Below are 27,503 nucleotides of genomic sequence, written 5' to 3'. Positions count from 1 at the left end.
AGGTGAATGAGGCGCCCCCAGGAGCAATGGGTGGGGAGAGGTTTCAGTAAGAAAGCCTTAGCAGTGGCTTCGTGGTCTCTTTTCCCCACGTGGGCATACCCAAAGTGCACTAGATTTTCTAGGAAAAATCAGTGTCTCAGGAGCTATGGCCTTTGAGTGCTGCTCAACACAACAAGCTGTCTTTCAGATTTCAATCCATTCGTTTGGGATTCATTCTACCTTCCTGGTTGGCTTTCAGTAGGACCCAGGGTAGCTGTTCATCTGATGTTTCCTTTTAACCTGAGACTAGATCTACTTCTCTCAACCCACTTTCAAAATGATGTGTTGTACAGACATTGTATAAATATTTTGGAAAATCTTCCTTTAGACTAAAAGAGCCATGGAAACTATATGAGGTTATATCAAAAACAACATATTTCTGACAATCATGTCAGAAAACCAGGTTATCATCTTGCATTTGGGACAAAAGAAAAACATTTTTGTATTTTGAAATGTACATAACTGGTAAAGTCCCAAAATAATAAACACAAAGGAACTACCCAGACATTAGCTGTTCTATAACTTCATATCAAATGTTATTTAAAACATTAATTTTTAAAAAAAGAAGATTTTTAGAGAAAGAGGAAGGGAAGGGAGAGAGAAAGGAACATAGATGTGAGAGTGAAGCATTGATCAGGCGGCCTCCCTCCTGTATACTCCCAAGTGGGGATCAAGCCCAAATCCTGTGCATATGCCCTGACCCGGAATGGAACCAGCAACCTTTTGATGCATGGGATGATGCTCAACCAACTGAGCCACACTAGCCAGGGCAAAACATTGATTTAGAATTAGGAATTATAAACCTATTCCATATGAAGTGATTTTTATTATGATAGTATTCGTTATAACAATTTGTTCTAAAGAAGGATAATTTGCTGTCTTTGTACATGAAGGTGCCACCATCCCACCATTAATAAACTGTACTTCTTGAGGGTGTTTTCTTCAGAATAATGATTAATTTTTTCAAGTCTACCTCTTTATTTTATGAGGTTGCCGCCTGGGATAGGGGAAGGGTATCAGGGTCATGGTTGCAGAATGAGCAAAGATAACTAGGGGTGGGAATATTTTTGGTGCTTTGCTTTAAAGTACCCAACTGAGCAAATTGGCCTTAGATGAGAAGTATGTAATGAACCCTTCTTCACTGGGGACTTGGCCTCTCTTTGTAGTTTGAAACATATTTTAATATCAGAACCTCCTTTTCTGATTAGAAAAAAATACACACAACACCCACAAATACAACAAGAAGGAACAGTGAAGCACCTCTGGTGAGGGCCCGGAGGACTGCCTGCTTAGCTTCTACCACCCCCAGGCCGAGGTGCCTAAAAACACGCCAGTCCCCTCTCCCCAAAATTCTGGAATATAGTTTGAAAGTCAATGGGCTATAATGAAAGGGTCAAATTATTACTTTTTTAAAATATAACTTTATAATGTTAGATCAAACTGCTAACACAAAGCTTAGAGGTCAATGCCCTTTACATGTGCTTTTTAAAATGTACAAAACTAATCCAAATTAGTAACATCTATTTGTGTAAGCCCAACTAGTTTACAATATATGGCTCTTCCTTCGAGTCTCAGCGTGGGCCTCACCTGGAAGTCTTTGTGGAATGTCTCCCCTCAGGCTGGGTTGGGTGTATTTCACTGGTGCTTCTGTCATAGCCTGTGCGTGTCTCTGTCAGGTGTTTCCAACATAATTTTATGATAATCTGTGTATCCCTCTCCTCCACTGAAAGTGAGCTCTCTGAGGACAGAAAGGATTACTGTCTCATCATCTTACTATTTGCTAGTACATAGCAGAGGATCCATGAATGTGTATTTGAGTCCTTGAAGTACTTTGAAAATTTTGTTTTACAAAAGTATTTTATCTAACAAAAAATTTCTTCCTACGTAACTAAAAAAAATAGTACGTAACTAGCAGTTATTTTTGTCAAGAGATGGAAGGGGTATAACCTTGTGCGGTGATGAGCCCTTCTCGCCAGAGTAAGGATTTGGCAGAGAGAGAGGCATTTGCCACAGAAACGAAAGATTGGACTGTTGTGTTGGTCGGCTGGATGGTCTAGATGAGCCCTGAGTGTCCCTTCCAGCTCTTGGGACGTGATTCCGTTCTGCCAGCACTTGAAAGCTTTTCTTTCTTTTGTGCTCTGGGGGGTACAAAACAGGAGCTCCTATCTACTAGCATTCCCGATTTCTAAACAGTGTGGAGGTAAACTCATATGCTCAGGTCAGAGATGACAATTTTTTTAAATTTCTTTATTGATTAAGTTATTACGTATGTGTCCTTATCCCCACATTACCCCACCCCCACCCCCACTCATGCCCTCACACCCCTGTTGTCTGTGTCCATTGGTTAGGGAGATGACAATTTTAAGTGAGGCAGACCCAAGGGAGGACATGACCAGAAAGCCCAAGCAAACCTCCATCGTGAGAAGGGAGAATATAAGCACACGAAAGACTATTCATCTTGTCCTTACAAAGCCCTGGCAGAGGGGTAGAGACTTTGACAGGTGTTGTTTCATTTGCCCTCAAAACAGCTCTCTGGCAGTGTCTTGTCCAAGGTCACAGAACACAGAAGTGTCTGATGGAACAGATACAACATGAATAACAGTTGACAAGATAATAATACTTTGTTGCTGGGTGCCGTCCTCTAAAGCTCTCTCTACATATCTCTTCCTGGTGTCTTGGCAACCACAATTCTGTTCTGATAACTGGGCCTGGAGTTGTACAGGGCCTTTGTTTTACTAATTCTCTAATTTAACTTTTTTTTTTAAAGGAGTGGGAAAGAAGAGGGGTCAATCCCGTTTGACAGGCATAGCCAGTTTCTAAGTAACCAGCTTAAAAAAATAATCTGTGTACAGCCAGAAAAATAGCTTGGGCACATGGGTCAACCACAGCTGTGTCTACCTCTTGGTCAAGCTGCCGTTTGTGTCCTTTGGGTCCTATACAAGAAGGGGCTCTCTCCAGGGTACATGACGAAGGTGGCTCCTTCACAAGTCCCTCCCATGAGAGCTAGTCTTCAAAGTCTTCATGGAAGATAAGAAGGACAGAGGGAGAGAAAGGAAGATCCTACCATACTGTACTTGCTTATTTTATTTTGTGGGACACCATCATTATCCCAATTTTATAATCTTTTAAAATGTTTGATAAATGTACTTAATGTTTCTCTGAATTGTACACTTAAAAAATTGTTAAAATGGTAGATCTTATATTTTATCACAATAAAAAAAAATCCCCCTTCTTTAAAAATGTCTGCAACAGCCCTAGCCCGTGGTCAGCAAACTGCGGCTCGCGAGCCACATGCGGCTCTTTGGACCCTTGAGTGTGGCTCTTCCTAAGCCTTAGGAGAACCCTAATTAAGTTAATAACAATGTACCTACCTATACAGTTTAAGTTTTAAAAATTTGGCTCTCAAAAGAAATTTCAATCGTTGTACTGTTGATATTTGGCTCTGTTAACTAATGAGTTTGCCGACCACTGCCCTAGCCAGTTTGGCTCAGTGGATAGAGCATCAGCTTGTGGACTAAAGGATCCCGGGTTCGATTCTGGTCAAGGGGATATGCCTGGGTTGCGGCTCCATTCCCAGTGTGGAGTGTGCAGGAGGCAACCAATCAATGATTCTCTCTCATCATTGATGTTTCTGTCTCTCTCCCTCTTCTTTCCTCTCTGAAATGAATAAAAATGTATCTTTTTAAATGTTTGCAACAGCTAAAGGTAGGTAGAACAAGTATGCTATCATCCTGTTCATAGTTACTCATTATGCTTATAGGAATGTAAGGTATTTTTAAAAATATCTTCCTGAATTAAAAATACAGTTGACCCTTGAACAACACAGCTTTGAACTATATGGGTCCGCTTATATGAGGATTTTTTCTTTATTCTTAAAAAAAATATGTTTTTATTGATTTTAGAGAGAAAGGAAGAGAGTGGGGGGGAGAGGGGAGGAGAGAGAGAGAAACATCAAAACATCAATCAGCATGCACCCTGACAGGGGACCGAACCTGATGCCCAGGCATGTGCCCTGACAGCAAACTGAACCGGCATCCTTTTGGTGCATGAGACAATGCTCAACCGAGTCCCACCGGCCAGTGGGAGGATTTTTTCCCCAATAAATACCTGTACTGTTTTCAGTCTGTGCCTTAGAGTCTGTGGATATGACTGTGTGCATTGATCTAGTCTAGGCCATTTTATATTAGGGGACTTGAGCGTCCCTGGATTTCGGTGCTGAGGTCCTGGAACCAATGACCCACAGATACCAAGGGACAACTTAAGTTATGGGGGAATCAAAAGTTATATGCTGCCTAGCCGGTTTGGCTCAGTGGATAGAGCATCAGCCTATGGACTGAAGGGTCCCGGATTCGATTTCGGTCAAGGGCACATGCCCTGGTTGTAGGCTCCATCCCCAGTGTGGGGCGTGCAGGAGGCAGCCAATCAGTGATTCTCTCTCATCATTGATGTTTCTATCTCTCTCTCCCTCTCCCTTCCTCTCTGAAATCAATAAAAATATATTTAAAAATAAATAAAGTAAAATGACCAAATAATGTCACATACTCTTTCTAAAAAACAAAAAGTTACATGCTGATTTTCAACTACGGGGAGTTGGTGCCCCTAATCTGTATGTTGTTCAAGAGTCAACTGCATCGTATGTCCGTGGCAGAACAGAAGGAGGGGGAGGATGAGTTAGGAATAAAACCTCTTTGCTCAATGGCAATTCCAAGTACAGATTTGGGCTTGGGTGGTTGCAATCAAAGAAAGGAGCCATCCAATTTTAAATAATTATCCAATTATCAATTATTTTATGATGCCATTATCCTCACTCTGATAGCTGCCTCCTAGGGCTTTTGTTTTGGGCACTCCCTCCGGGCTGGAAGCACTCTGCCGGGTTACCTGAGGTTGGGTACCCGTGCGCCACACAGGGCGGAATGAAGCAAGCACGTGTAGTCGCCCAGTAACCGCAAGCTAGCTTTTGAAAAGTATAACTCTAAATTCTCCGGGTGTGTGGAGCTATTCTTTTTCCTGATAAAATAAAAGCAGAGCAAGGACTTTCGTTCTTGTTTAAACCCTCATCCCTAAGAGTCGATAGTGGGTTTTTGGCTCAATAACAAAATACTGAGAATCTGCAGGGAGTGTTTTCCTCCGAACTGTGGCAGCTGACAGAATGCTTGTCCCTGCAGCACTTGACGTAAAATGATACAAGCTTTTCTCAGACAATGAAGCCCTTGTGAGAAACAGCTGTCTGGGGGAGATGGCTCAGTGCTATTTGACAGTGGCTTGTATGTTCCATAGATACGTCTGGTCTTATCTGACCGGGAGAGAAACGGCCAGATGGAACTGAATGCTTCTAACTAGGAATGCCGTCTACCACTGCGGGTGAAAAACATAGGCTCAGGTTTCAGTGGCCCTCGCATGGAATACTGGCTGATTGTACTTGGAAATCGATCTTTGCCTCCTGAACTGTGGGCGGCTTATATGGGGAATTTTCAGGCTCTATCTGAAACGAACTGATAAACCTAGAGCGTGTGCAGGAGGCAGATTAATTCCACTTTAATTTTGCCTGGTAATAGCATCCAAGTTAGTGAAACTTGGCCCTGAGTCCCCCAGAAGGCTTGTGAGCCTTGGCAGCCAGTGTGGGATTGGTAATGAAACCTGAAATGGGGTTTGCCCGGTTTCAGGTTGAGTTACGGAAGCTGTGCACAGTCATCACTGTGACCGTCTATCGGTGCCATCGTCAGGCTCGCTCTGCTCGGTGTCGCCTGTGGCATGGCTCTGCAGCCTGTGAAACGGTGGGTGGCGGGCAGAGCAGCTCTCATGGTCTCTGCAACTCATCTGCCTCAGGCCCTTGTGTATTTCTAAGCCGGCAGAGGTGGGTGGTGCATCCTAGCTACTTTCTGTTTTAGTCTCATCTTACTTTTGGAGTAGCCTTCAAAAGGTCGCTCCCCTTCCTCCCCCACCACACACACACACACACACACACATACACACTATAATTTTTTTTTTTTCCCAAGGTCTGGCCAACCTGAAATTAGTGACTGAGGAGGAAGTGAAAGTAATAAAAAGGAAACAATGTGTAAGGTGACTTATGTTTCACTTTCTAGAATGTAGAATGCTCGGTTCATTTTGCTTTGCATTGCCCTGGGCACAAAGAGGACATTACAGAGCATGCTTCTGTGGGTGTGTTTCCCTGGGGGTGGTCTCCAGGCTGGGGGGAGCGCTGAGGCATGACAGGGTAAAGTCATGGCAAGCTGAAGGCAGAACCAGGCCTGGACCAGCTCTCCTGCTCCCTAGGCCAGCGCTGCGCCCATTAGTCCAGGCAGGAATGAGTGCCCTCCTTCCTGCGGGGCAGCGAGGCGGAGTGACAGAGAGAGGGGCTGACTCATGGAGCAAGATCTCCAGTTGTTTTCTCTAACAATAACTATTTCTGTGGAATATAATTACAATGGACTTCAAACACAGCATTGAGTTCTTTTCTTCTGTGTTACCAAAGGAAATGGTAACTTCATTTCCTTCAGCTTTCAAAGGTTCAAAACTTGTAGTTAACTATGTGATGCGTATGATGTTACTACTTTTTCCATGCTGATGTAAATTGAAATAGGGGTTGGAGCATAACCACCTTTCATGAGTAAGACTCCTGGAGTAGGGACTGGGGAGAAAAAAGTAAAATTAGCTGAGTTCTAGAAAACTTGCTCTTTACAAACAAAACAGCCCCCCCTCCCCCGCAACCACCACCACCACCATGTTTCACCTCTGTGGAAGCCCTGGTTTTCATCTATGGGAAAATTTCTACTTGTGAATCTCCCTCTTTGTTCATTAGCCATCAAGTTTCAGCTACAAAATAAATAAATAAAAGGAAAGCACTCTGGTTAAATGCAGAGCAGCCCCTGTCAGCCAGGAAGGAAACATCCACGTTTTCTGTGGAGACCTGTTGCCCACAGCAGCTCTGGGTCAGAACTGTTGAGAAGCAGCTGGCCAGTTGGTTGGAGAAATTCTGTCCCACGAGGTCACACTCGTAAATAAGAGTGACTCCACATGGATAATCCCCACAGGCAGTCACACAGATTCAGTCCGACGAATCCACGGGACTTTAAAATAAGTGGGTTGACCCACTTTTTAAAAATTCCTTTTTCCTCCTTTACCCATAATATTTACAACATCGAGAGAGAGAAAAGCCAGGGGAGTACAAAGAATTCAAAACCTGAGGATAAAAGGGTTTAATTCACACACAATTACATCCACCTTATCCAAAAGTGGCTTGGCTCGTCCAGCCTAAGTCAGCACAAACAGTATAAGAGAAACCAGAGAGGAAGAATAGTCCAGCCAAGACTATATTAGCTAATCAATTCATCAAGACTATAACTTTAGACCTGCTAAAACCTTAAAGAATCAGAATAGTCAAGGCCTGGAATGTTGCAGTTAATGTATTTTTCTGGTTAACATAAAGTTTGTAGATGAGTCAGTTAATTTTGAAACATGTTTTGTGGGCACAGTCTATGCCTTTGAAGGGCTCGTCTCCTCTGGTTAGAAAGTAAGACCTATAAATAGATGATGCTGGGAAGCACGTGGGAAGGGAAAAGACAGAGCTGTGCATGGGAATTCGAGGAGCATTGCGGGGGGGGGGGGGGGGGGGCGTGAAAGGAGATAGGGCTTTCTGCAGGAGGTACACCTGAGCGACAGGGGAGGGGTGGGGTAGGCACCAAGGCAGGAGGCATCCCCGGTTTAGTGTGCAGCCTGAGCAAAGACACTGAGGAGAGAGGCAGCTTTGGATTTGGGGACCTGGGGGCCCAAAGCACTGAGAGAGTGGGCAGAGGTCAGGCTGGGCAGGTGGGCCTTGTCTGCAAGCCATTAAAGGGAGTTTCTGTTTATCCTGTGGATGATAGGGAACTGTGGAACAGTCTCAAGCATTAGAATTATGAGATAAGAGGCCACTCCAGCTCCCTTAATAAAAGCAAACCTCTGCCCTGGCCAGCATGCTCAGTGGTTAGAGTATTAGCCTGAGCTCCAAAGGGTCACGGGTTCAATTCTGGGTCAAGGGCATGTACCTGGGTTGCAGGTTCCACCCCTGGCCCTGGTGGGGGCATGTGTGGGAGGCAACTGATGTGTCTCTCTCACATTGATGTTTCTCCCTCTCTCTCTTCCTCTCTCTCTAAAAATAAATAAATATATATACATATATATATATATATATATATATATATTTAAAGAATGCATATATTAATTATGCCTAAGGATTTGAAATACTGATTTTGACTCAGCAAAAAGTCAGGCATTTCCCCAAAAGAAACAGTCCTTTTTTTCACTCTGCTACCACAGCACACTAAACTCTGTGCAGCTTTGTCATGGATTCACTTGTGGGTTAAAAGAAACTGTTCATTACCTTTACCCCTGTGCCTTTTATACCCCCTTCTTGTCCCCCAACCAAAAAAAAGTCACACCCGGGAGGTTAGTGCGGGGCGGCGGGCGGCGGGGGGGGGGGGGGGGGGGGGGGGGGGGGGGGGGGGGTATAACATATCTGGGGTTTTGACTGAATGTAGCCAAGAGATTTAAAATCATAGTTCTCACAAAAGACCCCCACACCCAAAATAGTCTTTCTCTGCTTCTCATTACATGTATATTCTTTAAAAGAAAAACCAAAATTTGAACCTTACACCACCATCCCTTTCAAGTGATCCTCCCTGGTTCCTCCATTGTTTTCACAGCTGAAATTCCTTTGTGTGACAATGGAATTTGTGGAGAAGTGCTTTGCTCTCCCATAGGGCTTGGGCTGCTGAGCTTCTTCAAATTCCCCCTACCCCCCACCCCCACCCCTTGACTTGTCATAGCCATTGCCCTTCTATCCTCGTGTACCACCTAGAAAGTGTTGATAAAGGAAAGAAATCACCATCAAATGCCTTCGCTTCAGGAGTTTCAGGCCTAGTTTTCAATAAGTGTTGAGAGAAAGGAACACAACTGGACCGGAAGTGAGAAGACAGGGATCCAAAACTGTGGGGACGCGGAGAAGGCACGTCTTCGTTTGGGCCCAAATTTTCCAAATGAAATTATATCTGTCCTGCCTCACTGGGTCCTAGGAGGATCAAATTAGATGTTCGTGTGAAAATGCTTTGAAATACAAGGTAATAAGATAAATAGAATTTTGCTGGAACAAACAGTGATGGCCATCCAAAGACTCTTCCTGGCTTTATATGAATTAACCTGGGCCTATCGTCTCTATTATGATCCCTCATAGCCATCTGCTGTGGGCTGAGAGGTTTCTAGCATTATAAATGGGAGAGTTAATAAAAAGGTACCCACTTTTTTAAAAATATATTTTATTGATTTTTTACAGAGAGAAAGGGAGAGGAATAGAGAGTTAGAAACATCGTTGAGAGAGAAACATCGATCAGCTGCCTCCTGCACACTCCCCACTGGGGATGTGCTCTCAACCAAGGTACATGCCCTTGACCGGAATCGAACCTGGGACCCTTGAGTCCTCAGGCCGACGCTCTATCCACTGAGCCAAACCGGTTAGGGCCCACTTTTTAAATAGAAGGAATTTAGTTCAACAGTGTTTATGGCTGTTGTCCTGTACTTCCATTGAGGGCTAGACTAACCAAGGAGCTGGGAGGAAAGGAAAGGGAGAAAGGGATCTAAAAATGCACTGGCCGGTGCTAATAAAACCCCTGGGGAGAAGCAGACTTACCGATATAAAAAGAGTGACACAGCAAGGCAAGGCGTATTATATGATGAACTATTACACAAATAGATAGTATAACCCATGGTTGAATGTCATGCTTGGGTATGCAGCAAAGATCATTATTCTGGAATGTGCCTTAAGGGAGATGGGAGGTAAAAATTGTCAACTACATACGGGGTGAGCAATCTGGAAAGACTGTATGGACCAGAGTGTGAAGGAAACCAACTAAATGGAACCCCAGCAGCACATCTTCCCCCTGGCGCAGCACAGGCTGGAAACCTCCCATCTGACTTCAGACAGTCTGCTGCCTTAAGCTGTGGGGTCTCAACTGTGCTAGTGGAATTGCCTTGTCTATCACTCTCTCGTTTACACTCCAACGACCCTTAGCTGTCACCTTCCTAGGACCAAGGGGAAAACCTTCATAAACTCAGGGATAGGCTGGACTGTTCGTCTAGTCCAGTGGTTTCTTCTGGAAGGGAGGCTAACGGGACAGAAGTGGCGTATACTTTATCTGTAGGGCTTTATTTCATTGCAGAGAGAGAGAGAGAAGAAAAGAAACACAAATTAAGAAGTGCATTTTTAAAAATTGTTTCTTTAGGGAAGAACATATACATAGATGTTTGCTATTTTGCCCTTTCTACTTTCATGTATTTTAATTTTTTTCCAAATAAAAAACAGTGGCATTTTCAAATGATGACTACTAAAACAAGCTTTTGCCTTGGCTGGGTGGCTCAGTTGGCTAGAGCGTCGTTCAAATATGCCAAAGGTTGCAGGTTTGAACCCCGATCAGGGCACATACATGAATCAATGAATACATAAATAAGTGGAACAACAAATCTCTCTTCCTCTCTCTCTTTCAAATCAATCAACTAAAAAAATCAATAAATCGCCGAAACTGGTTTGGCTCAGTGGATAGAGCGTCGGCCTGCGGACTGAAGGGTCCCAGGTTCGATTCCAGGTCAAGGGCATGTACCTGGGTTGCAGGCACATCCCCAGTAGATGTGCAGGAGGCAGCTGATCGATGTTTCTCTCTCATCGATGTTTCTAACTCTCTCTTTCCCTTCCTCTCTGTAAAAAATCAATAAAATATATTTTTTTTTAAAGTGAAAGACATTAAATATCTTTAAAAATAAATAAATAAATAAATAAATAAAATAAATCAATAAATAAAATTATACAACATGCTGTTTAGTCCAGAGTCCATTTTCATATTGCAACTGATACCATCTCAAGCCATGGTTTTTGTTTGTTTGTTTGTTTGTTTGTTTGTTTTCCATTTCTTAAGAGAGACCAAGAAGACAGAATGTTCTCTAACCACCATTTAAGGAATTCACTGTCCTTTGAATTGCTCAATCATACTCAGCTCCATCTGATCATTTTAAGTCATCTAGCAAATCTCAAACCTTTAAATCTTGTTTTTCTGTTTCACAGTCTCTCCCACTACCCCTCACCAGAATGTAATCCATGAGGGCAAGGCTTTTTCTTATCACCATATCCTACCATCCAGTACAGTGCCTGGCACATCGTGTGCCCTTAATAAATATTTGCTGAATGAATGAATGATTGAATTCCCAGAACCCACAAGGACTGTCCCTGCTCCATGAAAACATAATTTGAAGGTTGGCCTTGCCCACCCGCTTTTGCATAGACCCCACACTTTTAGGTTCCTCTGGCTTTCTTGGCCATGTCCTTGAGGGCCAGGCCAACCCTATGAAGTTAACTGCTGCCATGCTACAGTAAAATGGTGAGATGCAAGGCAAACCCTGGAAAGATGCACTATCTCTAGGCTTCTTCCAGAACTTTCTAATACCAGGGTGGGCTGTTTTATACGCATGGGAAAAGCCCACAGCTTAGTTACTGTTGCTCCCTTATACTTCTTTTCTTAGAATCCCTGATCAAAGTCTTTTCTTTGCACTCTGCTGAAGGATGGTATGGAATGTTTTAGAGTAGTTTCTAAATAACATTATGATGACTCTTTCTTCTTTATCTCATTTCTTTACCAGCATTCAGCTTTATTTTTTCCTAGTGTTTATTTCCACTGATGTTTACCACATGCTGTTTATTAGTTTTGTACTTCCTTAAGGCATATGTAACAAATATGAAATTTACTTCCAGGAGAAAAGAGTTATCACACCAAGTTTGTGTCTAGTGGACAAACAAAATGGAACAAACTTCACTAGAGCTTCTTCCCTAAAAATTAAAATGAATTTTTAATTCTCGGAAAAAGAAAGCATGCACCCTACCTGGTTTGGCTCAGTGGATAGAGCGTCGGCCTGAAGACTGAAGGGTCCCAGGTTTGATTCCCGTCAAGGGCATGTACCTTGGTTGCGGGCACATCCCCAGTAGGGGGTGTGCAGGAGGCAGCTGATCGATGTTTCTCTCTCATCGATGTTTCTAACTATCCCTCTCCCTTCCTCTCTGTAAAAAATAAAATATATTTTTAAAAAAAGAAAAAGAGCTCTAACCGGTTTGGCTCAGTGGATAGAGCATCGGCCTGCGGACTCAAGGGTCCCAGGTTCGATTCCGGTCAAGGGCATGTACCTTGGTTTCGGGCATATCCCCAGTAGGGGGTGTGCAGGAGGCAGCAGATCGATGTTTCTCTCTCATTGATGTTTCTGACTCTCTATCCCTCTCCCTTCCTCTCCATAAAAAATTAATAAAATATATTTTTTTTAGAAAAAGAAAAAGAAAGCATGGAGGTCAGAGAAGTGTGAGCTATCATCTGTTTGTCCCCCGCCCTCCTGGTTCAGGGTTTCCCTCCTGACCCAAATCGTCATCTCCCTACCCTGGGCCCAGGAAAGTCCATCACTTGGACCCAGGAAATGCAAATAATCCTGGAGCCAGTAAGAAATTTCCACTCAAGGAACATGATGGCAAAAACCTGGGAAACAGAAGGGCCACACTCCACCCCAGGTATTTTTGCTCCAAATCTAGGGTTCTGGCAGACCATGCTGAATGAAGAACGATGTCCCTTGTTTTCCTTGAGAAGAAACCCGAGTTAGTCCTACCCACCACGGTTGGGTGTTGCCTGGATGACTGTTTGGAGCCCTTCTTTCTCCTCATTGGAGAATCACCGTCTTAGCTACTCTTATGGTAGTCTACTACATAGCGCAGGTATTCGGCTGTAACTGAGAATCAGTGCAAAGTTTAAGGAACATCAGAATTGTTTGAGTTTCTATGCCAGTTGCCTGGAGCTAAGCGATCCCAGGCAGCCCATTGGAGACTTAGGTATTAGATCTAATCTCCCATGATTCATTCTGAAAATTGCTGGTGTCAGAATCCTCCCCTTCAGCAAGATAATTCAGGAACCTCAGAGTTGGCCTAAAGCCACGTGTTCACTTAGGAAGTGCCTTCTCAGACCTGTCTCAGCTCTAGGACAGGTCATCAACGCACACACCCATCCCAGGCAACCAGGGATCATCCAGACTTTGGTTTGTTTCCTCTACTTTGTGTGGGGCTCACAGTTAGAGAAAGTGCAATGTCCTGGCCCTAGGTGATATATGCATTTATTGAGTGCTTGCTATAGGTCAGACACTGACCTAAATAGTTCACATACAGTACCACTATTTTTTTAAATATATTTTATTGATTTTTTACAGAGAGGAAGGGAGAGGGATAGAGAGTTAGAAACATCTATCAGCTGCCTCCTGCACACTCCCTACTGGGTATGTGCCCGCAACCAAGGTACATGCCCTTGACTGGAATCGAACCTGCGACCCTTGAGTCCGCAGGCTGACGCTCTATCCACTGAGCCAAACCGGTTAGGGCTACAGTACCACTTTTAATTTTAACAACAACCCTACAAATAGGTACCAATTGCTCCATTTTACACATGAGGAAACAGATCAAGTGACTGTCCAGGACCACAGCTGCTCTCAGTGTTGGAGCCAGAACCCTTGGCCTACTCAGGGCCTGAATTCTTAACTACTGTGGTGCCCTGTGTCTGCATATGCTGTCCCTCTGCTTTTGAAGTGTTGAGAAAGGGAGAGGAGGCCTCCAAGAACCGATCGATCCGTTAGAGAGGAATGGACTAGCCATCTCAAAAGAGTGTAAGCAAATTGGAAAGAAGTAAAAACTTCGCCCTGAGCAATAGCTGCCAGTCGGCTGTCCAGGGCGGCCCCTCGCTATCACTGAGTAGGCGAATTCCTGCACTTCAGCTGTTTGGCGTGACTGGTGACATATTGGAGAGTTCATCATCGCCCTGAGTTATGTGTGTGGGAATGCTGAACTATTAGAGGAGTGCCCATGACTAATGTGCATTACAAACCATTGGCTAGCCGGGCAGTTTTAAACAGAAGCAGATTTCTAGAAAACCCGGGGCCAAAATGAAGTTTCTTTTTCTTCTGTTTCCTTCTCCTCAGACTTTGTGAGGAATGAGGTCGAGAAAGGGAGACCTGATTCCACTCTGAGTCTCAGGCTCTGTACACCCGTAACAAAACCACAGCAAAACCATTGCTTCAGTCCTACAATGTGCCTCCCCGGGAGGATTTCTGAGCAGGCCAAGTGCACTTTGAGAAGTCACCCCTCTGGTTTCCTATGAGCAAGCAGGGTGCCTTCTTCCCTTCCTTCCCGGCAGGGAGGGCGTGTTGAGAGCTGCCTGGTGGCAGGGCTCCAGCAGTGCAGCTGTGCCCTGGTCCCCACCGGCTGGAGGGAGAGCCTTGGGACAATGCAGACCTGAGGACCGCTCGGCATGGAGCGCCCCGCCCCGTCTCAGCACGCCCATCGGTTGAAAGGTTCTCGCCTTAGACTGCACAGAAGGCAAGAAGTGGCTTGCAAAGGGGCAGGGTTTCAGCACCGTGCAGAGGGAATTAAACCCACGTTAACAATAACATTGGGCTGTGGAGTGGAAAAGCTGGGACGGGGCTGGCGTTCCCCAGGCAACAGTCTGAAAATGTTGACTCCTTAGAAAGTCTTTCCACTGGCCAGTGGCTCTTTCCTGACAGTACCAGAGGCAGAGCTCCGGAAAAATAAAGAAAGCTATGGCTGGAACATGGTGAGTGTCAAGGGGTCCCCCTCCGAGACAGGATGGCTTTTCTTGTGTTTGGATTTGGGTTAAAAATAAACAAACTGGCAGACCCGGATTGCTGACACAAGTAAATCCATAACTATACGGGCAAACACTTGCAATTCATCCTTGCAGTAAAAGGAAAAAGCAAAACAAAACCGTTTGCCTCTTCTCTTGGTAGCGTCCAGTGCTGTGGTGGAATACGCTGTGATCCCTGAGAAATATGCATGATGAGCAGGTGTTTTTCCCTCAGTTGATTTTATGCTTTAACCTAGGAGCCTCAGTTACATAGACCAGCAGAGTAACGACCATGACTGGGCCGTGTGCACGTGTGTGCGAGCACTGTGTGTGTGCTGTTTGCCCGAATTATTGCAGCATAACTTCCTCTTTGCTTTACCAGACTAAATCTCAACAATGAGACATAATGTGTAAACTCCTTGTATGTTTGCTCTTTTCAGTTCTAGGGAAAATCCGAACGGCAGTGGGCAGTGCCCAACTTCTCATGGCCCAGAAATTCTACCAGTTCAGAGAACTGTGTGAAGAAAACCTGGTAGGTAACATTCCCCATCACTACCCTTTCCTGCTAGTACCATGAGAAGAGTGTGTTATCAAGATTGGCCTGGTTTTTAACCAAGTCAAGGCCCATTGGACTCTCTTGGAATAAAGAGTTTTCTGATGAATCTTATTATCTGCTCTTAAAATTAAAAATACTTTCATGCTTAAAAAATCATAGAAGAAAAAACCCAACTAAGTTAAAACTCCATTTCCTGCTTTATGGTAACCGAAAAATCCCCATTTTCCTGGCTTTCACATGGCATCTCTGATTTCATTATTCTTACCAAAATAGGGACCATCTGGTATTTCAAAAATAATATTACAGAAAATCATTTTGGATAATGAGTTTCTTTCTGAAATAGCCATCAGTTCGTATATCCTTATCAGAGTTCTCTGTTTTAATTCAAGGGCCAGAGGTGAAGGGCATCACAAAGTGTAGATTTGATCTCCCTGAGACACTGAATCCTTCTTAGACATACCAGAACAAAATAAAGCAAAACAGACACAAAAGCACCACTGCCAGCAACATTTTAATACAGGGGCAAGCGCTTCCTCACTCACATATGCCTTTTTTAAAAACTACTACCAGCTCTACTGTGTCATTCCACAGAATAGCTTTTATTGGCCAATTGTTGGTCAGGCTGGGTCTAAAACAAAGATAATGAAAAGCAACTTGTTTATCTTGTTGAAAGCAAAAACATTCTTTTTTTTTTTTAATATATTTTATTGATTTTTTACAGAGAAGAAGGGAGAGAGGTAGAGAGTTAGAAACATCGATGAGAGAGAAACATCGATCAGCTGCCTCCTGCACATCTCCTACTGGGGATGTGCCCGCAACCCAGGTACATGCCCTTGACCGGAATCGAACCTGGGACCCTTCAGTCCGCAGGCCAAAGCTCTATCCACTGAGCCAAACCGGTTTCGGCAGCAAAAACATTCTTATATGCAATCTAATTGACCCAAACTATGATTTCAGAGTTTTAGCCACATCTTCTTGTTAACAAGGACAAATAAAGACTGAAAAGGATTTATCTAGACAGTACTCAGCCAAGAAAAAAACAGGAAGCATGCAAACCTTAGTACTCTCCATCCCTCTGCGCCAGGCCTTTCTTTTTGAGATCTTCCTTTGGAGCTATCTCTTCCCTCCTACTCACCATTCTCCCATCTATAATTTGTCTTCCCTTCCCTCAGCAAAAATTACCTGATCCTTCTTTCACCTTCCCAGAAATTCTATTCTGGATTATAAGATAATATATATTAGTAAATGTATTGATAATTGACTACCACAAATACTTTATTGAGCTTCACTTCATGCCAGGTACAGAATTCCCGCTAATTCGTGAACTTGGTAATGTGTCACATATCTTAATCAACATGATTCTTTGTTCTTTAAATGTAAGAAAGCGCGCATAAAGCTATACTTCTCAAAATGATTGCTAGATACCTGGAGCCCAATGTGTACACAGTGCAGGGCACAGAGCATGCCTTTTTAAAGAATTATACTGCGGGCAAGTATATTATGTAGTAGAATACTAATATTATGCAGATTTTGAAGATCAAATTGCAGACAAAACGTTTTGAAAATTTTGCAGATGTCCAGGAAAGGTTAACCTTGTTAAAGCCATCTTTTGATGTTTCCTAGCTCCTAATGGGCTCACATTCCTTGGCCACTAGAGGAACTTAGGTGGCAAAATATGAGAAGCATGTTAGAGGTAGACGGAAGCGGAACCACACTGCTGGCCAAGGGCCATTGATGGCCAGTCAAACCATGTCCCAGGAGGGAAGGTCAAGAGTCCACTGTGTCAGACCTTATGGAGCATCTTGTGACATTATTTCTATGATGGTTTTACAGTAGAGGAAAATGGGCATGGAAAGGCTAAGTAACTTGACCAGGGCCACATGCTAAGAGGCTGCACCAAGATTCAAATCTCAGTCTCTTTGACCTCAATCCCTGTAAATCCACCCACTACCCTACTTATCCCCTAGAATTTGAGCTGCATTCTTACCCTGGTGGAGGGACCTGAGGCTGACCAGTCAGCTCTCCCTCCTCTGCAGCAGGAAGCATGGTGACCTGGTAGTGTCATTGTTTAGGTCTATAAAGCTGCATAAGGATGACATTAAGATTAGTCACAACCAGACCCAGTTCTCCTGTCTTGAGTTCTTACTCTGACAAAGGGAACACTTGAACACCCACACATTATCTAGACTCTCAGGCATAGAATGAATGGATGAGAGTTACTTTTTTCCCAGTAAAACTAAACCAAGGAACCCAACCCCCCTCATCTTTTTACACTCTTTACCATCTCTGAGCCCTAAGTGGCCTGATTCAGACTAAGGCTAGTACTACAACTTCTTGTGCATGGGATGTCACATGACCCACTGATTCAGAGACTGGCTGGGTGCCTGAGCTCTTTCTCTCTGCTTCCTCTTCTATCTCTTTCATGATATGGGGGCAAAGAGGTTCCTGGTGAGGAGGGAACAAGTTGCCCAATATACAGAGCCAAAAATAACTCTGCCTATTGAACTATCATGTCATGCACTGGTGCACTGAAACAATTTAGCCAATGGAGCTTATGACCTAAAAGACTTTAGTGAACTCCAGAATATGAGCAATTTAGTTTTTCATCATCAATAAGATAAGGAAATATATTGTGAGACCATAAACTCCATTTGAGAGGTACTTTGTCCAAACTATTATCTGTCTTTCTGAACCTAGATATTTAGAAACATTTTTTTTGTTTGTTTACTGAGTCAAAATGTTATAGAGAAACTCATTAATTCAGGTGTCATTAGCACAGATTTAATACTGAACCAAATACTTACAAACTTTAGAATTTACTTCTTCCAATGAATTTCAGAACTATGGGTAGTTTTAGAACTATAAGTTTATAAAAACATCTTTACTTGTATTTATTTTGAGTCTAGACAAATAATGCTAGTTCATTCAAAGGGCTAAAAAGTTCTTTCCAACCCATTAATTTTGATGGTCACTGACCTTACACATTCTGAAATTCTGATATCATTTTCTATGAGGGTGGTTTTAAAAGAAAAAACTGGCCTCAAGTTATTATACAGCATAAGGTCTCACAGTCTTAGTTTCCTGAATACTTAGAGGTAACCAAAACTGACCCCAGCTATAAACATCTGACATGTGGCAGCTCCCATCAATCTAATGCTTTAGCTACTACTGCAGGTAGTGATTAACAATGAGCATGGCACCTTCATTCTCTTAGTTATGTTTTTTCTGTCTTAGATCATAATAATTTGTGGTTCATACTTTCTAGTACTTGGAGGGACATGTGGATGGAGGCGAAGAAAGCCAATCCTTAAATACCAAAAATTGTTCAATATTTTCTAGCAAATGGATCACTGTGGACTCTTTGTGTATATGTAGATATGTGTTCTCACATTTGCTATATTATGTTATGGTCAGTTTAACAGTGGTTCTCAACCTTCAGGCCCTTTAAATACAGTTCCTCATGTTGTGACCCAACCATAAAATTATTTTCGTTGCTACTTCATATCTGTAATGTTGCTACTGTTATGAATCATAATGTAAATATCTGATATGCAGGATGGTCTTAGGCGACTCCTGTGAAAGGGTCGTTCGACCGCCAAAGGGGTCGGGACCCACAGGTTGAGAACTGCTGGCTTAAAACAAATTCATTTCCAAATGATTTTGCCAAAGTATTTATATGATAAATGACTTCCTATATTAATAGCATCTTAATTGTTAAACATATATTTTATTACTCCTCATCTGTCTTCCCTAGTATTTCACTCAACATTAGTATTAAAACAAATCATATTTTAGATTATGTATCTGTTCTCTGAATAAGTTAGGTAGCAGGTAGTCAAATATCAACTCTAATATACTGTACTTTTTTCAAAGATGGTATTTTCATTTAAATATGGTATTTTATATGCATCTTATTGTAGATCATACATTCTGGATTTTCTTTTTTTTTTTTAAATATATTTTATTGATTTTTTACAGAGAGGAAGGGAGAGAGATAGAGAGTTAGAAACATCAATGAGAGAGAAACATCGATCAGCTGCCTCCTGCACATCTCCCACTGGGGATGTGCCCGCAACCCAGGCACATGCCCCTGACCGGAATCGAACCTGGGACCCTTCAGTCCGCAGGCCGACGCTCTATCCACTGAGCCAAACCGGTTTTGGCTCTGGATTTTCAAATGATTACTCTCCCCATACACTGTACTGATTGATGTTGCATTACAAAAGAAGAGTTTTACAACCTTGGCATTTGAAAGTCAAATGGATGTGTATATAAAATTACCATTTGTAGTTGCCTCTAAAACAAAAAAGTCTAGCTCATAGAAACAGAATAGAAAAGTGGTTGCTGAGGGCTGAGGGGTGGAAAAAATAGGGAGAAGCTGGTAAAAGGGTATAAACTTTCAGTTAGGAGATAAATATGTCGGAGGATCTAATGTATAACATGTTGATTATAGTTGGTAACACTGTACTGTATAACTGAAATTCACTGAGAGAGTAGAACTTAATGTTCTCACCAAACATTTTTTTAAAAGGTAAATATGTGAGGTAATGGATGTGTTACTTAACTTGATGGAGGGAATTCTTTCACAATGTATATCAAATTATCATATTGTGCATTTTAAATGTCATTATTATTTGTCAATTATACCTCAGTAGAGCTGAAAGTATAATTTTTAAAATAACCATTTATAAATTACTATAAAATTACCACTTTTATCTGAAAACCAAAAGGAACTCACTCTCCTTCTGTTGTTTGAAGTATTTGAAAATGTTACTTTGGCCCTGTGCTTGTTGTCATGGATCGCCTCTAAAGCATGAATATTCTTCTTTCTCTGTACAGAACCCTAATGCTCATCCAAGGCCCACCTCCCAGGATTTGGCGGGGTTCTGGGACATGCTGCAGTTGTCCATAGAAAATATTAGTATGAAATTTGATGAACTCCATCAGTTAAAGGCCAATAATTGGAAACAGATGGATCCTCTTGACAAGAAGGTAGAACAATGTAGATTTTGTATGGTTCATTTAAAAACCTGCACAAACATTGGACAGTCTAAATAGGCTTCTGCATTCAGTCTTGCTGTTTACAATGTGAAATGGAGCTGACATCATACTAATTTCATTGTAATGACAATGTTTACATAGTAATCATTTGGGATATTATCTGTAATATGTTTCAGGCATATTTTTAAAGAAAAACCTGTCTTTGTGAATTGGAAAATTGGGAATGTGGCTTTTTTTTTTTGTTAATTAAACTTTAAGTTAAACCATTTTAGTCACTGGAAGGAACTGCCTCCATTTTGCTTTTTAAACTAAAATAAATGACATATTCAGTGCATGATTACATAGAGCAAGAGTTCAACTTCCTTACAGCCCTAGGATGTGTTTCTGAGGAAAATAAGCCCTGAAAGCTAACTGACTTTGATAATCATTTCATAAATATAGGAATAAAGAAACCACTGTTGTTCAAGTCTAAAAATATACACACCATCAAGTTTCACAGTAATCAAAAATGTTGGACTTTTTCCTTTATAAAAGAGTTTACTTTTGGTTTATTTGCCTTGGGGAATATTGCTCACTGGGTTCCTCATGCAACCGTTTAGAAATAAAGACTCAAATTTTTTACTTTAATTAATAAATTACAATTTTCACATTGGACTATGGTGGTTCCACCAGGCTCACACAGGTATACAGTGTCCTCCCTAGGCTGGGCTGTCATGCACCACTTTTGTAATGTTTTGCTTTCCTCTGGCCTGAGGTCAAATAGTTCCAAGAGATTCAACTACACAAATGACTCACGGTTATTCCCCTGAAGCACTGGTGGCCCTGACCTTTTCAGATCTCCTCACCTCTCAGAGAGCTCATGGCAATCCAGTCCATTCTGTTGCTGCCCAGAGTATCAGGATTCTTAGGGTCAGTGGGCTCCCAGGAGAAATCCAGTCCCAGGGGACAGGAAAGCTGCACTATCATCCTATCCCTAATTTCCAATTCTGTCACCCGTCAACCTGAGGGTTTAGTGTTAAGCATCAAAGTACCATTGGTGTATATGTGGCCTCTCACTTGGGAAGCCAAACATTTGCACTTAATCTAGCTTGTTTTTTTAAATCTGTGTTTAAAATTGTTAGCTAGATAAGCTTTTGAATTGGTCTTATTTTTTTTAAAAAAAAAAACAAAAAACCACTACAGATGTACACACACATCCATCTAATTTCCCATTTGTTGATTTTTTAAAAATTATTGTTAAAATTTATAATGTACACAAATAGGAAAATATGACTGAAAATGATCAGTATTCATACTTCTAAAAATATACACGAAGTTGCTCAACAATGAAGATTTTTTAAATGTCCAAACTGAGTGATGCTAAGAAATGATATATGTAACTATTGACATTCGCACAGTAAATCATTAGTCAACTTGATTTCTAAATCCTTACACACTTTGTCCATGATCAGAGCTTTTCATCGTCCCGTGCACTTTAGAGGGGAAAAAAAATGAATGAGCACAATCAGAGTTGGCAGAATACTGTTTGCATTCTGTGCTTCCTTTTCTGTCCTCTGGGCCCCCAGACTCTCCCTTAAACTGCCTGCGGGCCACTCCACTGTAATAAGTTTAACTAGGCTCCACCCATGCCAGCAAGGAGGGACCAACTGTCACCAGCATGAGTGTTAAGGCACAAGGAATGCGCTTTGGAGAATCATAGACTCTACACTTTAAGATACTTTTCACATTTATGACACACTTCACATTTATTTACGAGGACCGAGGGTATTTTATTTAAAATGAAAATATTCACATGGACCATTTCGCAGCCTCAGTTTATCATCCTTTTCATGAGAATCCTTTCTGGTCTAGATTTCCTTCTTTCCCACTGGCATTTTTTTTTTTCTACTGAAGTCATGAGCGGCTTTTGTCTTTGCAATGGCATTTAAAAATACCTGTTTTATAGTTTGCTGTTGCTAAAGCAGGTGAACTCTTTCAGTCCCGTGTTAAGTTCTCACAATGTCTGTCCCTATGATTGGAATAGCTCTCTGGGCCCCGGAGTGCCATCCCAGCAGGATGTTTTAGAGCCGTTTTGGAGCTGAGAGTGTAGGAATTACCCATGTCTTCCCTCCAGGGTGACCCTGGAATGTATATTGCTGTGTGTTTGTGTGTGGTGTGCAAACGGGCGTAACTCACTGAGGCATCTACAAAGCTAAAGGAACACAGTCTTATCGTCTCTTCCTCCTCATTTGGCTCTTTAGGTTTGGGTGGGTCTGGGGAGAGGGCGGTGATGCTTTTAAACTCTGAACCCAGCTCACAGCAGCTGCCTCGCCTCCTTAGAGGGGGTGCAGAACTCTTAAGCTGCTGCTGCTGCCGCTGCAACCCTTGCCCATCTCTGGCCGCCGGAGGAGTCTGGAGCCTCCAGAGAGAACCAGTAAATGTGCTGGGTGCGCAGCCTTTCAGCAGGGGGCCTTTAGGTACCCACAGCCTTTCTTTGGAGAGACCTAGTTCTGCAGTCCAGCCTCACCCTTGGCCTTAAGCTTACAGGTATATTTTTTCCCCCCGCATCTTTTGAATACCCAAACCAGAAAAATGAAGAAAAAGTTATATGCAGTGTGCAGATCAGAACTAACCACCCCTAGGTTTAAAAAAAAAAAAAAAAAGTGTGTTCTAACTACTGACGTATCCCAGTTTCCCCCACGCTTGTCCTGAGAAGCTGTGTAATGTCCTGAACCTTCTGCTTTGATCAGGAGAGAAGGGCCCCTCCTCCAGTGCCAAAGAAGCCGGCGAAGGGCCCCGCGCCGCTGATCCGGGAGCGCTCGCTGGAGAGCTCGCAGCGCCAGGAGGCCCGCAAGCGCCTGATGGCCGCCAGGCGCGCCGCGTCCGTCCGCCAGAACTCGGCCACCGAGAGCGCCGAGAGCATCGAGATCTACATCCCCGAGGCGCAGACCCGGCTCTGAGGCGCCCGGGCGCGCCCCCGCGGCGGCACCCCCAGGACCCGCCCGCCTCCTCCCCCGGCCCCCTCCGCCTCCGAGCCCGTCTGTCTCTGAGCCCAGGGACTCCCACTGTCGCGGTGTCGTTGTCCATCTTGCAGGAGCCGCCCCCCAGGCACCCCTCTGCCCGGACCAGTTGGCCCATGTTATTCACTGAGCTTCGCCACCTGTACTGATGCGTCACCTGCCTCATCCGGATAGGCAGCCCTTTCTTTTCTTGACAAAACCAAGCCCACCTGTGTAGAGATAGCCCCTTTAAGCCACCCGCCATCCTCAGTTCTCTCAAGCTAGTGTGTCCCTAGAGCTCAGCAATATAAAACCGTAGGGTATTTCAGAAATCCAGTATCACAGGGGGATCCTTTGGGACTTAACCGTCTTCCGCGTAAAAGAAACTAGGGCTCCGACCCCCTTTATTTCCCCAATGGTTATTATTTTGCAAAGCAGATGGAGCACTTTATTTCCAACCTCAGAAATCACGCCATCTCACCAGAATCCATGAGTGACAAACCAAGAGGGGACCGAGTTGGGCTGGGGGTGGGGGACCTGGATGTGTAGTGGGGAAGGGAGAAGCCACATCTGCGGGTGCTGGGAGTACCTGCACCACTCACAAACTGCCTCACTGATGCTTCATCAATCACTGCTTCAAATGTTTCAATCAGCAGAAGATTGTAAATTCGCTCTTTCAGGGAAATTAATCTATTCTGAAAGGCAATAAAATGAAGAAAGGCAAGGCAAAGGAAGCACTGAGAGTTTAAGATATACATAGGGATTTTTTTTTGTTCTATTATTAAAAAAAAATTTTAGACCTGAAATGTTTCATCAGCCTTTATTGTGTTATGTATATTATATTGTTGTGCAGTAGGGTCTTAAAGGGGAAAGTGTTGGTTCTATTAATTTGTTAGTGTCCATCCTGGGGAGCCTACCTAACACACCTGTATATGTACACATCTGCTTCTGAAGCGCTCTACATGGCAGCCAGGTGGTTTTCGGAGAAGAGTTTGGATTTTCCCATCATCCCCTTGAATGCTATACGGCCATCTCTTTTAACCTGTTAGTTCATATTGCTGACATATCTCTTCCTTTAGTCTTCTCTCACTATTCCATAGAGTCCGATCATCCCCTAGCATAAGGATTGTGTCCCACGTCAACCCAATAAAATAAATTTTCTACCCCAATAGACATGCCTCATTCCAAAGAGCTGCCACTCCTCTTGAAGTCCCAGGTAGTGAGAAAAATTTGACTTGCAAGGTTCAGCAACCACAAGGAGAGGGGAACAGTCACGACGCACAAACACTGAAAGATACCCAGGCTTTTGGCAGAGAATGTTGATTTACATTTTTAGTGATGCTGGATGGGCAGTCTGCACTTTGCTGAAGTTCTCCGTAAATGCCCTTATTCATAGCAGTCAATACATTTAGACTATGGAGATCTTAAAGTATCACTGGCGTTCTTACGTCCAGCTCCCACCCTAAAGTATTAGAAATTACCATTGAAAAATGAAAGACTTCTAAAAACATACATCAAATACGCTTGCACCAGAGAAGCTTTTTCAAAAAAACACACTCGCATCGCCAGGTGCTAATTTAATTTTATTTCTGAAATTAAGAGAGGTGATGGGTTCTGGCAACAACTATTTTCATGGACATATTCAAAAACCACTAGGGAATTCGCTACCTCTCAGAGCCATCGATGCTTTGAGCTATCTTTATAAACAGGGCACAAATGTTTACTGCTGTGGTTTACAAGGGCTACTAACTTATCTCAAAACAAACTTTTAACTAGGGTGAACAAAGCACCTTGAGTGCTTTGTAAAATTGGAGCATACAGAGATTTTGAGCTTCAGGTGTTGCTGGTTCTAAAAAGAATACATCTTTTATTTACTTTCTAGCAGCAGTGGAAGGTCACACAAAATTTGCATCAAGTAAGGCCAACTGCCACCTTGGGTAGCCTATGGTCACATTCAGTCCTGCAGATGACGTGGAACTCGAAGATTAACGTGAAGGAAGTGGTATCCATTGGAAAACCCATGTTCCCAACAACAGCTCTGTGCCCTGAGGTAGAGATAAGATTTGGAGTAAGAAATAGATTTCTAATACGATTCCAGATCATCCTACAATATTTTCTTTGGAAACTGGTTTAGCCCAGGATATTTTAAAGAGAGACAAGAGAAGTCCTATTTATCTTGTCCGTGTGAGCAGTATTTGTATATTCATAAGCTATTTTTGGTAAGAATTTTAAATCTTTTAGCTAAATGCCTACAGGCATCATGACCTTTGCCTTCCTTCAAATCACAAATTGTACAAACACTTTATAAAGAGCTAATTATTGATGTTAAAACGTGACCCCACATCAAGCGGCTTGTTAACCACTTGCCCCCTTTAATTGACATCCATGATCATAACCTTCGTTACATTGTTCTTTTTGATGTATTTGTAGAAATGTTTCTTAGTTCATAATGGAAAATGTATGTACCCTGAAAAATTACTTATTTTGTTTAACTTTGGTACAAAGATGTTTGGGCATTTTCTTGGGGAGGGGGGAATTAAAAAAGAAGTTTGTCTCCCGCATCAAAAAAAGTTCAAAGAAATTAAGTATTTATTATATTTTTTGCAGTTGTTTCCATACAATTCACATAACCTTTTTGTAAAGAGAGATGAAGAAATGGATTAAAGATTTTTAATATTTGAAATGGTAAATAGAACTAATTTATTTGTAATATATTTCTGTTATTTATAGATGTTTCCTTAATGTTTTACTGTGCATTACCACTTTAATTTAAGCCTTATCCTTGTGAATTTACCATTTCTTTTTTAAAACATGTCTAGATGCATATTTTAAATAACTGGAATGTAAATCACTAGCATATCTGAATTCCCAAATGTAATTTTTAAAAATTATTTTGGTTTGGAAAAAAAAAAAGATTCATTTGAAAGCCTTCTGATGGAGGGATGGGGAACATTTTTATGGATTTATGAATTGGAATTTCATAGGCTTATCTACTTAGATTGTGTGTGAACAAAAAAATTGTAAATAGATGAATGTTTCCCATAATGTAAAAAGATGAAATTAATAAAATAATTAATGCACTGCTTTCAGGTCTGCATGTTTTCACTACAGAGTCCTGCTTCTTCCAAGATATAAGTAATTGCCTTTGGGGGGAATAATTAAGCAATAAAGAAGCACCTCCTTGTAGCTTTCATTGTAACAGCACGCAGTGCTAGTCCCTGTTGAGCCAGGGGGTAGACCTTGTATCCCACAGAAGGGACTGAAATACTGAAAACTAAAAGTCACGTTACCATGATGATCACACACAGGTCAAAGTGTCAAGTCAAAAGCTGTATATTTTATGAAAGCAGTTATTAGCCTCTCAAACTTGTGCAGCTCTGTATATATCTCAGCCACTTGAATTTCTTTGCAAACATTTCATCAATTTTGTTTTCTACACAGTCCGCCAGGGTAAGAAAGGTCAGAATAATGCTTTGTGGTTCTCAATTTATCCTTGCGGTACTGAAAAACTGTGCTCACTGGTTTAGTGATTTGCCTCCTGTGACATAATTATTAAGGAATAGATTTGAGTCCCAAGTTCAAGCCTTCATTCAGCCTTCAGTGGGGTCTCTATCATGCTTCCAACATTTAACATTGGTAATTATTTGTCACTGCTGATTTTGTCTGGGGTTTAGTTAGGTTATATCCACAAACCTGACTCCATATACACAAAAATACAGATTTATCAAAAAAGAAAGTAAATTGCAGTATTTTATGAAGTGAACTTGCCATAATCTGAAAATGCTGCAGCTCTGAAGAAACCTATATCCACAGTGCTTCCTCCCACCGAGTTCTTGGGCAAACCCATCCACCTTAAATGCAACAAACTTGGAAACTGTTAAGCAGATAAGCCACTTTTTCTGATTTTTATACATAAGCAAAACCATGCCAGTCACCAAAATAACACAACGTACTTTTGAAACGGCTTCAAGAGTTTGAAGTGGCTGGATCCTCGTGAGGCAGCAAAGATCTTATTACTTTGTTCATGCACTGACTATTCCCAAAGTCTCAACTGTGATTACAGTGTTCGCCTTTAACAAATTATTTTTTAAGTTTTTATTTATTGATTTGAGGGAGAGAGGGAGAGGGAGAGAAATATTTGTTGTTCCACTTGTTTATACATTCATTGGTTGATTCTTGTATGTGCCCTGACCAGGAATCAAACCCGCAGCCTTGGCATATCAGGATGACACTCTAACCAACCGAGCT

The 27,503-nt window shown here is 42.3% G+C and overlaps 1 protein-coding gene across 16 annotated transcripts in view; it reads left to right on the top strand.

Moving 5' to 3' along the window:
- The window catches only part of DLGAP1 (DLG associated protein 1), a 626,931-nt gene extending 600,508 nt beyond the window's left edge, over positions 1–26,423 (top strand). For 8 of the 16 annotated variants that reach the window (XM_070420585.1, XM_070420582.1, XM_070420588.1 and 5 more), the window contains 3 exons: positions 15,161–15,252; positions 20,116–20,268; positions 23,007–26,419. In XM_070420585.1, the coding sequence (XP_070276686.1) occupies positions 15,161–15,252; positions 20,116–20,268; positions 23,007–23,216 (455 nt within the window). In that variant the 3' untranslated portion in view covers positions 23,217–26,419. Of the gene's footprint in view, positions 1–15,160; positions 15,253–20,115; positions 21,100–23,006 lie in introns of those variants that run through there. The other 8 variants (XM_070420578.1, XM_070420579.1, XM_070420581.1 and 5 more) reach the window with 3 other exon arrangements.
- The last annotated feature ends 1,080 nt before the right edge of the window (positions 26,424–27,503 follow it).

Source organism: Myotis yumanensis, unplaced genomic scaffold (genome assembly GCF_028538775.1).
Source record: "Myotis yumanensis isolate MYYU_CA2020_CCGP unplaced genomic scaffold, mMyoYum1.0.hap1 SCAF_7, whole genome shotgun sequence".
NCBI lineage: Eukaryota > Metazoa > Chordata > Mammalia > Chiroptera > Vespertilionidae > Myotis > Myotis yumanensis.
Note: the sequence above shows the minus strand (reverse complement) of the source record. Positions and strands in the feature narration are given on the sequence as shown.